At 44.3% G+C, this 12,087-nt stretch overlaps 1 protein-coding gene across 1 annotated transcript in view; it reads right to left on the bottom strand.

The window, feature by feature from the left end:
• The window catches only part of LOC136964068 (fibrillin-2-like), a 102,283-nt gene that overhangs the window by 49,396 nt on the left and 40,800 nt on the right, over positions 1 to 12,087 (bottom strand). Inside the window, exons 9-15 of the mRNA XM_067257980.1 lie at positions 7,808 to 7,960; positions 2,498 to 2,737; positions 2,193 to 2,330; positions 1,541 to 1,660; positions 1,182 to 1,307; positions 609 to 731; positions 154 to 276 (exon numbers count right to left, since the gene is read on the bottom strand). Of these exons, the coding sequence (XP_067114081.1) occupies positions 154 to 276; positions 609 to 731; positions 1,182 to 1,307; positions 1,541 to 1,660; positions 2,193 to 2,330; positions 2,498 to 2,737; positions 7,808 to 7,960 (1,023 nt within the window). The remainder of the gene's footprint in view (positions 1 to 153; positions 277 to 608; positions 732 to 1,181; positions 1,308 to 1,540; positions 1,661 to 2,192; positions 2,331 to 2,497; positions 2,738 to 7,807; positions 7,961 to 12,087) is intronic.

Below are 12,087 nucleotides of genomic sequence, written 5' to 3'. Positions count from 1 at the left end.
GTTCTGCCGAGAGGAATCCAGAGCCCAAGTAGGTATGTGTGTTTTTGGTGTGTGTATGTAGTTTGTATGCTTGTATGAATGTGTACAGTGCCTCTTTACATGCCAGCGTACTGGATAGATGTGTTGGATGTGTGTGCATGTGTGTGTCCTTACCCACGCAAAATCGTCCATCCACCCCTACAGCCAGTCCAGCCAGACACACACACTTGAAGGACCCCTCTGTGTTGATGCAGCGACCGTTCATACAAATGCCTGGAGTCTGACACTCGTCAATATCTACAATAGAAAATCAGAGTGGCTGTACAGTGAGATAATTCACAGAAACCTCTTCCCTAGAAGTCCATTCATTCGGTTTGATGACGGACTCATGGTAGACAGCTACTGTTGTATTATTGGAATGAATACTAAGTGTATCACAGATGCACTTCTGGAACGTCTTGCCGTAACTATAAAATTGTCTGGGTCATGTTAAAATTTGCAACATCCAATGTCCGTCCTACAAATGAGAATGTTTATTTGTATCTCTACAGATACAAATATTATTGACCATTGCATGAAGTCATACCCGCACCCACATCACCCAACCCTGGATAAGAGAATTAGTGTACCTGTGCAGTAACGTCCACTCAATGCCAGGGTGAACCCAGGTTTGCAGACACACTTAAAGCTACCGTCCTCGTTGATACACATGCCATTCAGACACATGTTGGTGGTAGCACATTCATCATGGTCTGAGGGGTGAAAGTTTATTCATGGAGTCAAACATGTGAGTGCTAAGACAAACTCTGGATTGTGACCCCTTACTGTGGGTAAGTACTATGAAGGATGAGGTTGGTAAGAAGATACATCAGATCTCTATTCATTTGCTTCTGCTAAACCAGACGGACTGTACATCCAGGATTGTCATCTTATGATCAAACTATTGTTTGGTAAAAAAAATATGACTTATTGTAATGTCAGAAATACTAAAGTACAGACTGAAAGTCCACCAATAGCGCCTCACATTATTGTCTATTGTATCTTGCATTTCTTTGTAAAACTAAATATGGGAAGTACATTAATCAGACTTCTGTCTCCAATATAGTTTTTTTCAAAGACAGAAAGAACAGTGTTTATGATTCATGATTTTCTAGTCTCTCTAATGCTGCCCCAATTTCCCCTATTCCCCATTCCTATCTTACCGACACAGTTCCAGCCATCAGAGGTGAGCTGGAAACCTGCATTACAGATGCACTGGAAGCTGCCTTCTGTGTTGAGGCACCGTCCATTCTTACAAAGCACCCCATTGTGCAGGCACTCATCAATGTCTACACAGACAATTATAAGATTGCAGTTAACAGCAGTATACTCGTAAAAACACTTTTGTTCTATAGAATGTAAAAATTATTGTAATTGTGGTTGCTAGTTGATCAAGTTGTTGATGAATTTGATTTAGAAAGAAATATCAAGTCATGCTACTATATCAAGGTATATTTCTCAGAAACCAGTTTATTGTACGTAACTTTCTAAGTGGCACGTACTGTCACATCTGGAGACTCACCGATGCAGGTCTGCTTCCCAGGAGTCCTCTGAAAGCCAGTGTGACATTTGCAGTAGTAGGAGCCAGCTGTGTTTACACAATTACCATTGGTGCAAGGGTCCGAGGAGCACTCGTCTACATCTGGGAACAAGGAATGGACGTGTTTAACGGGCAACTGGAAGCAGAGTAAATATTGAGACCCATCCTGTGTAAAGTGTTACCTTTCTATACCACCCCTTTGTGTTAGCTCTTGATCCAATGCTTTAAATATGCTTTTGTACAATTCTGACATGACACAATGTCCCCAGTTAACCAATTAACTATATATTGTCATCAAGGGAAGGACATCAGCGCTTGTATCATCATACAAGCGCATTACCTGCACGTTCTGATGGGTAGCAAAACATTTTAGGATTTAGATCCAAAATCACCAGGGGTCGTATTCACAAAACATCTTAAGGCTAAAAGAACAACAGCCCCATTCCATGCTTGTAGCTTTTATGAAAAACTGCAAGGCGTTACATTCCTGCCTTCAATAGCCTGTGTAAAAGGGGCTTCTGATATGCTAAGACAGGTAATGGTAATTTCCATGAAGGGTTGTGAGCCCCCCAAGTACACTTGTGTCAAAAAGAAACTTCATTGTTTAACATTTGTACAATATCCTGTACCTTACCAGCACATTCCCTGTGGGTGTCCTGTGTGTATCCAGTGTTACACTCGCAGCGGTAGCTGGATGGCACAGGGATACATCGGCCATGTAGACATAGGTTAGGCAGCTGTCGGCAAACATCCATTGTCTGGTTGAGAGTAGCTGAGAAAACAAATTACCGACACTTGTTGTCATGAAAACACTGTAAGAACAGAACGGCAAATAAATCAAATCATTCATCTCAACCTCATCCCTTCCACTCCCCAACCCCCAACCTCCCTGCAGCCCATAACGTGTTTATGAACAGTAAATTCTTGATGTTTTCTTACCATAGTCAGGCTTAGGCACATTGTTTCCATTCCCATTGGTTGGCTGACCATTGATTGTGTGGTCATATTCTGGTCTCTGAGGATTCAGTGGGATGTAAGGTTTTGAGGGGTTCAAAGGGGTCTGTGAATTAAAAGGGTTCAGGGGGACCTGGGGTTTCTCTCTCCCACCGATGACGCTGGGGTCTCCCTCTGGGTAAGGGTTGACAGGGACCCCCTCCACACACATCCTCCTGTACTCCTCTGAGTTGGGTGAGACAAAGTTCAAAAGGTTAGTGCGGTTAGTATGCAAATTTCAGTATGATGGAAATAATTTGAGAGGATGACTTTGAAGAACACTTGACCCTTGACTTGAACCTGAACCTTTGAAGGGATGGGTCCACTTTACTGTCCTCTTTAAACTAAAAAGTATGTGTGTTGTAACCTGACTAGAATTTAATCACAAAACATATCTGTTTTACAGATGGACCCCTTCCTATCTTCTCAATTCACACAGACCCCCGGAAAACTACCATCGAAGTGGGTCATGCACCCAGAGTTGCGAGGAGAGCCCAGATACCAGTGAAATGAATGCTTGGGAGCGCCAGCAGTAGCAGGCATCGTTTGAGCTCTTCAGGCCGCTGCCAGAGGAAACACGGTAGTATGCCAGGGGCTTTTTGAGAGGTCCAGGCCTCCCCCAGCCGAGACATAACCCAGGTAAAACGGTTTCACTGTTGCCCTAGACTATCAATTACCATCTTGCAAATGCTTTGAACTAAGCTTAGCATCAGCAAGTTCTCTGAACTTTTTTTTCTGGATGTCTCATTTTAAGTGATAATATTTTCAGCCAATGACTACTTCACAGTACCACTTGTAAGGCTGGGTGTCACCCTGCCCCCACCTCTCATATGCAAAAATCTGGAGTTGCTGGACGGAATCTCTATTTGATGGGTCTCACACCTCATTGTGTAACTTACTGTCGCATTGATAGTCATATGTTGATAAGTAAGGGTCAAGATGTGGTCTGATGGTTGTCCTTGTGTATAAAGGGAATTGTGAAGCATTGTTCTGTGGATTCTTCATCTCCTGAGACCTTCTCCTCAGCTCTGGCTTTTCCTTCTCCTTCTCCTTCCTCACCTCTTACTTTCTCTCTCTGATTTACAATAATCATGGTACAGTAGGAGAGTAAGAGTTAACCTTCATTTTGTAAGATGTTTGCATTGTAAATTATTTCATTCATTTGCAATGTTATTAAATGTATCCTTACTTTGGCCCTCCCTTCACACCAGGCGGCTGCAACACAGGCTGCTGGTGGTCTACAAGTCCATTTTGGCAATGACCCCTCGCTACCTCTCAAATCTTCTGCACATCTCTGACAGCAATCCCCATTTAAGATCAAGTGACTTCATTAGGCTCATCATTCCGAAAGTCCGTACTGTGGTTGGTCATAACGCCTTTCATTTTGCCTCTGCAAATGACTGGAACTCACTTACATTTACATTTACTCATTTAGCAGACGCTCTTATCCAGAGCGACTTACAGTAAGTACAGGGACATTCCCCCCGAAGCAAGTAAGGTGAAGTGCCTTGCCCAAGGATACAACATCAATTGGCACAACTCAAATCGAACTGGCAACCTTCAGATTACTAGCCCGACTCCCTCACCGCTCAGCCATCTGACTCCCCTTCAAAACACACTCAAACTAACAGCTCTCACCTCTCTCAACATGTTCAAACTAAAGCTGTCAGCTGCTGTACTTGCTGACCAGCCCTTGCTTCTCTCTCTCTCGCTCGCTCTCGCTCTCTCTCTCTCTTGCTCTCTCTCGCTCTAAATTTTATAAAGAAAATCCAGTAATCTTTTTTTTTCTTTCTTTTTCTTTATTAATTTGTATTATTTATGTTATTGTTTATTTTGGTACATAGTGTTTATTCATTTACCCATGTGTCTTTAGCCTTTTCCTCATGTATTTGTCATACTGTTTTGTATCTGTGCTGTTTGTGTCACTTGTGTGGACTGTGCTACTGCCTCTTGGACAGGTCATTATTGTAAATGAGAATTGGTTCTCAATTGATTTTACCTGGTTAAATAAAGGTCATATATATATATATGTATATATACCATTCTTGCTCTGATTTAACCCATAGATTCAAATGGCTACAATTTCCATCGATATTAACATAATTTGGTTAATGTTAATACTAGTGGTAGGCATAGATATTTTTTTTTATCTAGATTAATCTCACTGTAATTTTGGCGTTAATCTAGATTAAAATGGCTCATTTGAATTCTGCCGAATGCATTCAGAATGTGTGCTACCCAAATAATGACTAAAAGTAAGTCTTTGAGAACGGGTTTCTCAAGCCAGGTGACGCATTAGACCAGGAGCTCATCTCCTGTTTCCAAAATGCATCACAAACTGCTTGAGAAAGCTGTTCTACTATGATAATTGGTGATGAAATTAAATTATGTTCAATAAGATGTACTTGTGTTTATTAACTGTTTATTAGATTAGTTAGCGATAGAGCTGTGCTGACGGGCTTGCCTCGGTTGCACTCAAACATCGTAGTTTGACGACGACTCTTCCCCTGCACTACATCAGTGCTTGGCCCGACATCTTCCGCATTAGCTAAGGGATGCTTTGCGTTTAGGTGGTATTTGAGACTGGAAGAACTCCTACAGTAAACTAATTCCACATAGCACAAGGTGCAAACAACCTTAGTCTTGTCGAGGTTTCCATTGGGAAGCTTCTTAAAAATAAATTTTCCCTGAAGCAAACCAGGCGGCTTCATAGCTGCATCCATGTTAGCACGTCACGTTTGATGTGATAATTTCATACACAAGGCATACACACAGGTTCGAAGACTCGTTCTCGCCCCCTACAGTGCAATTCGGCTAGGTATACATCCGCGCTAAAATATCAAGGTGAAAGTCATCATAGCTTGTGTAGTATAGACCCAACTCCCAACCCAACTTTGAGAATAGATTAACGGCGATATTTTTTAACGCCGATAACGGCCCACCACTAGTTAATACGCTGTTCCCTCTTCCTTCAAACATAGGGGAATTAGATTTGGTTGTTTGGCCAATATTAAACAACCTATACACTCATCAAATGTTTACAGACAATGCAACGACTTCTTTGAGAAAAAAGTCGCCGACATTAGCAGTCGGTTCCCTAAACCCACCTTTCCTACCCTCTCACCCTCCATGACTGACCCAACTAAATGTCTAAACTCTTTTTCTCCCCTGTCTGAGGCAGAGATCTCTGACCTCATTCTCTCTCATCGCCCCACCTCCTGTCCCCTTGATCCTATACCCTCCCCTCTCTTTCAAACCATCTCCCCCTCCATCATAACTTTTCTTCTCCATGTCCTAAACTCCTCTCTCACCTCTGGCACCTTCCCCTCTGCCTTCAAACAGGCTAGAGTTACCCCTCTACTCAAAAAACCCTCCCTTAACCCTGCCGTTCTCCAGAACTACAGACCGGTATCACTGTTACCCTTCCTTTCAAAAACAATTGAACGTGCTGTATCTAACCAACTGTCTAACTTTCTCTCTCAGAACAACCTGCTTGACCCCAACCAATCGGGCTTCAAGACTGGCCACTCCACAGAGACTGCCCTCCTTTCAGTCACCACTGCCCTCCAGTCTGCCAGAGCGGCTTCCAGGTCATCCGTTATCATTCTGCTGGACCTTTCTGCAGCGTTTGATACGGTTAACCACCAGATCCTGCTCGCCAGACTTTCTGAGATGGGCATCACTGGCACTGCACTCCAGTGGATCTCATCCTACCTGTCGGGAAGATCCTACCAGGTTTCCTGGGGAGGCAAACTGTCGGGCCCTCGCCAGCTCTCCACTGGTGTCCCACAGGGCTCCGTCCTTGGACCCCTCCTCTTCTCTCTGTACACCACCTCACTTGGACCAATCATCACCTCCCATGGCTTCTCCTACCACTGCTACGCTGACGACACGCAGCTGTACCTGTCGTTCCCCCCGACCGATCCGGGGATCTCAGCTAGGATTGAGGCCTGCCTCACAGACATCTCCGCCTGGATGACCGAGCACCACTTCCAGCTGAACCTCGCCAAAACAGAACTTCTCATCATCCCGGCTAAACCCTCCATCTCCCACGATCTCTCAATCACCCTGGGATCTGCGACGGTGACCCCTTCATCCTCTGCCAGGAACCTTGGGGTTACCATGGACGACGAGCTCTCCCTCACGGCCCACATTGCTGCGGTCTCCCGGTCGTGTAGATTCACCCTCTACAACATCCGGAAGATCAGGAGATACCTGTCTGAGCACTCCACCCAGCTGCTAGTCCAAGCACTCGTCCTCTCCAAGTTGGACTATTGCAACTCTCTGCTCGCTGGTCTCCCAGCATGTGCAACCCGCCCTCTTCAGAGGATTCAGAACGCGGCGGCCCGCCTGGTCTACAATCTACCCAGACGCTCCCATGTTACCCCGCTCCTCATCTCTCTCCACTGGCTACCTATCATGGCCCGTATCAGATTCAAGACCCTGGTATTGACCTTCCGAGCAGTGAACGGGACTGCACCCGTCTACATCAAGTCTCTCCTGCAGCCTTACACCCCCACCCGCCACCTACGGTCTTCTTCAGACAACCGCCTGGTGGTCCCACCGCTCAAGACCGCCCGGTCCCAACACAAGCTCTTCTCCTGTCTGGCCCCCCAGTGGTGGAATCAACTCCCCACCTCCATCAGAGACACTGACTGTCTCTCCACCTTCAAGAAAAGGCTCAAGACGCACTTGTTCCGGGAGTACAACGGTACTTAGGAACGGTTCGCTTGACCCGATGTTAGTTTCCTCAAGGATCACAATGACTCTTGCTTAGAGACTTGTTGCTCTTGTGGTTAGTGGTAACTGATTTAAATTTTTGGTTCTCGCTGTGATATATTGTTTTATTACTGTTGCTTGCTTTTTCCCACAGGTACACTTGCACTTATAGCTGTTCATGTTGTTTGGTTGTGACTTGTTTAACTACATGCTCTTATGGTTCTTCCCTTTGGCACTTACTTTGGTTGTTCACAATGTGTGCTTCATGTTTTGGCTACTCGCGATGTTTTTTGGCTATCTTGTTGTTATGATCAGTGACCTATGCACTTTGTAAAGCTCTCTCTTGGAAGTCGCTTTGGATAAAAGCGTCTGCTAAATGAATAAATGTAAATGTAAATGTAACGTCAAAAACATCCATGTCAATGTCACAATGTTGAACATCAGCAGAGTGCTCTGTTATGAATAGCATTTCAGAATGAGTAAAACTGCATTTCTGTAAAGGCCAGGAGTGATACTATAGATGTGTGAGTGACTCACCTGAGCCTTGGACAGGGCACATCTCCGGCACTGACCCCCGTGCCCAGCAATGCCCGCTGTCACAGCAACACTGAGCCTTGCTGAAGCGACCGGACATCTCCTGGTAACAGCGCCCGTTCAGCAGGCTCCCAAAACAAGAGCCCGGACGCTGATCTGGTGAGACAACAAAACGTTACAAAGACAAAGTCTTGACAGAAAAAGAAACTGTCACTTGCTTAGGTTGTCACACAGCTCAACAGGACTATTAAATAGACATTTATCAAGCTTAACTCCATGACGTAACAATTCTGAATTTGTTCAGTATTTTCTGTTATTTTACATCTTTTATTTGTTGTGGTTAAAAAGGTTTGCGAAATCACAAAAAAACAGTAAAACTGTATTTTTTATTTTCATGCACTAGACTACCATGTTTACCTAAACATTGTTCACCAATGTACGTGTATTCTAGCAAGTTTTATTTACAGTAGCCTGTAACCTTTCTCGCTTCCTGTCATATTGCAGACAGCTGCCTTGTTTTATCCCTTTACTTAACTTTACTTATCCTTTTAAACTTTGTTGTGAAAATACTACAAAACATTCTGACCATTTCCCCAGGATTCCATGCTTTAAAGGACATGTGAAATGTTACAGAAATCTGTAATGGGCACATGAGCTCCAAGTTCAGCTAATTTGAGGGAAAACAAACAGTACAGTTTTGATACAGTTCAAAAACATTGAATGTTTAAGGGTGCCATGTACATTATTTTAAAAAGTATTTTGTAGTTGTTTATGCATTATCTTTTATTAACATACTTAATTGTCGCTTTGAGGACCTTCAATTTCTCTAAATCGAATGTTGCAATGTCTAACTGGATGTTTATATGGTAACTTGTGTTGCTTGTAGGAAATAAAAAACACTCAATACAGCCAATGGCTCCATTTCTGTCCAGACTTAAACTGTAGCTGGGTGTGGCCAGAGGGCTGGGAGCTGTCAGTCTTTATTTAAACACCCAAAACCTTTATGGCTGCATATTTCGACTGTGTGGTGTGAAACCTCCTCCAGTGAAGATGCTGTGTGCTCCCTGCAGTAGCCGGTGTATGTAGGTCAGGAAGGAATTTCTGAATATCAGTGGCCAGAGAGGGCCTCGGTGCACATGTGCCTTAGTACGGCTATAGACATAAGGAGACAGAGACCCACGGTTTTAGTTAAGGAAGAATTTGAGCTAGGAATAGCCTGTGAGATTATGATCAAGGGATAAGTGGAGCAGTATAGTGCACTATATATATCTAATAATGCCAGGAATCTGTGTGTGTGTATGTGTGTGTGACAGAGAGAGAGAGAGAGAGAGAGAGAGAGAGAGAGAGAGAGAGAGAGAGAGAGAGAGAGAGAGAGAGAGAGAGTCTCAGTCTGTCTGTCTGTCTGACTGTGTGTGTGGTTTTACAATGGGATTTTAGAGCAACGAGTTTCCTACGATTATCTTGAGAACCGGGCACTGTGCAAAGTTCTAATTTTGCAAGTGTCCATTTCAGAACCCAAGGGAGTGCAGTGTCGCATTTGACGATGTTTGGATAAGAGCTTCGAGATCCCCCTCAAACATTTTTGAGCTGGCACTATACAAAGCGTTGAGCAGCACTAATAGGCTTCAAAGCTTTTAACTGAGCTCCAATGGGCGCTTGGAACAACTGGTCACAGGGTTGTCTTTATGGATAAAATGCTGGCTAGAGCTAAGAGAAAGACTATATTTAAAGTAGATACTTTATTTCAGTATAGCTGAAAGGTTATGAGCTACCATGCGCTTGAACCATTATAATTCCAGAAATCTGTGTGTGTGTGTCACCTACTTCATCACGGGCACTGTGCAGTATCCATCTATTGTTCCAGGAATCTGTATTTTTGTGTTTTACTGACATCTTAATTGACTGCACCACGGGAACTGTGCACCAATTAAAATAATTTCACAGTTTCAATTCAACCATTCTCAACCAACTCGCAACCCATTTCAACCATCTCAATTGCACCCATCAAATCAAATGTGTTATCAGCTGGACATCAGGGCTTGCATTACACATCTAAACAGTGATGTCCACGCTAATTCACAAATTCCAATTTATAGCAGGCAAAAGAGCATCCTAACTAAGTAATTCCTTGGGGTGGTGTCCATGCTGTCTTTATCTCCAGATCTGGTACTTTGAGGGCAGCGTTTGCTCTGCTAACAGCTGGCGTTGGGAGACAGGAAAAGCAGCCAGGCCGACACATGCCTTCAGCTCTGAGGACTGGCTGGGCTAGCCGAGGGCCTATGGCTATTTACTAATAAGGACACATACCCATATCTAATTTCTATATGTTCCTGATGTGTTTTTGAATCTGCAATTTTCTGTTTAGCTTCTTTATGAGGTTATGACGTCTTTTGTCTGTTTTTTATTCGATTATTATCATTTTTTTATGTCTGCGGATTTTTTGTGCCAATTTCATTCCTAAACTACGACATTTTGCTTCTAGCCTTGAAGGGGCCAATCTCTCCACACATCCCCCAGGCCTCTTAAGCTCTTTCATATCTACTACCACTTTCCAATCCCTGCTGTTCCTCTCTTCCCATTGCTAGGTGTAGTGGAATGTGAGGTGTGCGTTGAGTGGTAATTGTGGGTTAGGGTCAAGCTTCTGACATGGTGCTATATCTAACATTCACAAACGAAACACACACACAATTCTTGGGAAGAGAACATTGATTGGCTTTCCACTTGTCTGTGCATGTAGAGGGAGGCCTGGCCTGTCTCTGCCTCTTCTTCCCCTCCCAGAAATGCCCTGGTTGGTAATAAAATTACCAGCCAGCAGAGCTCTTCCTTGCTCTGTAATTGTCACAGCCAACACACAGAAGCTCTTAGAGAGAAATAGAGAGCAAGAGAGAAAGTGAGACATAGAAAAAGAGAGTATAGTCATGGCCAAAAGTATTGGCAGTGACACACATTTTGTGTTCGCAAAGTTTGGTGCTTCAGTAGTTGTTGTCTTGATTGTTGTGGTGTTCACATTGTTTCTCGATTATTGGGTGAGTGATCAGATGCATTTTTGGCCAAAAATGTTTACTTCATTACAAAACCCCACATTTCACAGTTTTTGGGCCCTAGCATAAAATGACCAGCTAACATTCAGTTCCTGCCGCTGAAAAACATTCCCACAGCGTGATGCTGTGTGTAAGTTGTCCTTTGATGATAAATTCCAAATATTCTTTCATCAGATTTGATCCATCCATCCATCATCTTCCGCTTATCCGGGGGTCGGGTCGCGAGGGCAGCAACCTACGCAGGGAGGCCCAGACTTCCCTCTCCCCGGCCACTTCCACCAGCTCTTCCTGGGGGACCCCGAGGCATTCCCAGGCCAGCCGAGAGACATAGTCCCTCCAGCATGTCCTGGGTCTTCCCCGGGGCCTCTTCCCAGTGGGACGTGCCAAGAACACCTCACCAGGGAGGCGTCCGTATCCGTCCGTATCCGTCCGTATCCGTAAGCCCGCCCATCCGTAAACGGAGTCGGAGAAGTATATTGCGGCCTTTACAGGTTGGTAGCTAGGAGCTGGCTAACACAGCAGAATCCTGTGCTTTGGAGAACTGGATTATCTGCTACAGAAGTGCACAGCCTAGCATGCATAATGTACAATTTTCCTCACCTGGAGAAGCCGGCTGTGCTCCGTTTTACTCCTCGATTCAGACCTGACCCCCGGACTGGCCTAGCAGTTCTAACAGCTAGATAGCCAGCTACAGTAATCAGGTACAGTACCTTCCAAAAGCTAGCTAACAAAAAAACTTACAGATATCTGCTTAATAAACAGGGCGACACTGCAGATGTAGCCAGCAAACAGGGCGACACCCTAGAAACAGGGCATCCGACAAAAGTTCAGCCAAAGGTTGCGCTGCGCCACTCAGCATCGCGATGCTGCGCAGCACGACGTTTTGGCTGAACTTTTTGTCGGACGCCAGCTGTTTCTATTTATTTTTTGTCGCTCGCGTTGATGTTACAACGAACATTTTAATAACGACAATAATTCTACCGTATTTCGATTAAACGCTGTGGCGTTTATTACACAATGTTCATTGTTGGTGTGGGCGGCGTTTATTCGAGGGCAGTGTTTAATTACTAAGAGAGATTTAGTGAATTGTAGCTGCAGTGCAGCCATAGACAAACAAATAATAGACAAGGAGGTCAAACACAAAGCCTAGTGTAAAGTTTAAACCGCGCGTTTAGTCGGGAGTACAAGTGCAGGAGTGCAGCAACTCCCTTTCTCATTGGCTATCAATTAGGTGTGCGTGGG

The sequence above is a fragment of the Osmerus mordax genome, chromosome 20, assembly GCF_038355195.1.
Source record: "Osmerus mordax isolate fOsmMor3 chromosome 20, fOsmMor3.pri, whole genome shotgun sequence".
Taxonomy (NCBI): Eukaryota; Metazoa; Chordata; class Actinopteri; order Osmeriformes; family Osmeridae; genus Osmerus; species Osmerus mordax.
Note: the sequence above shows the minus strand (reverse complement) of the source record. Positions and strands in the feature narration are given on the sequence as shown.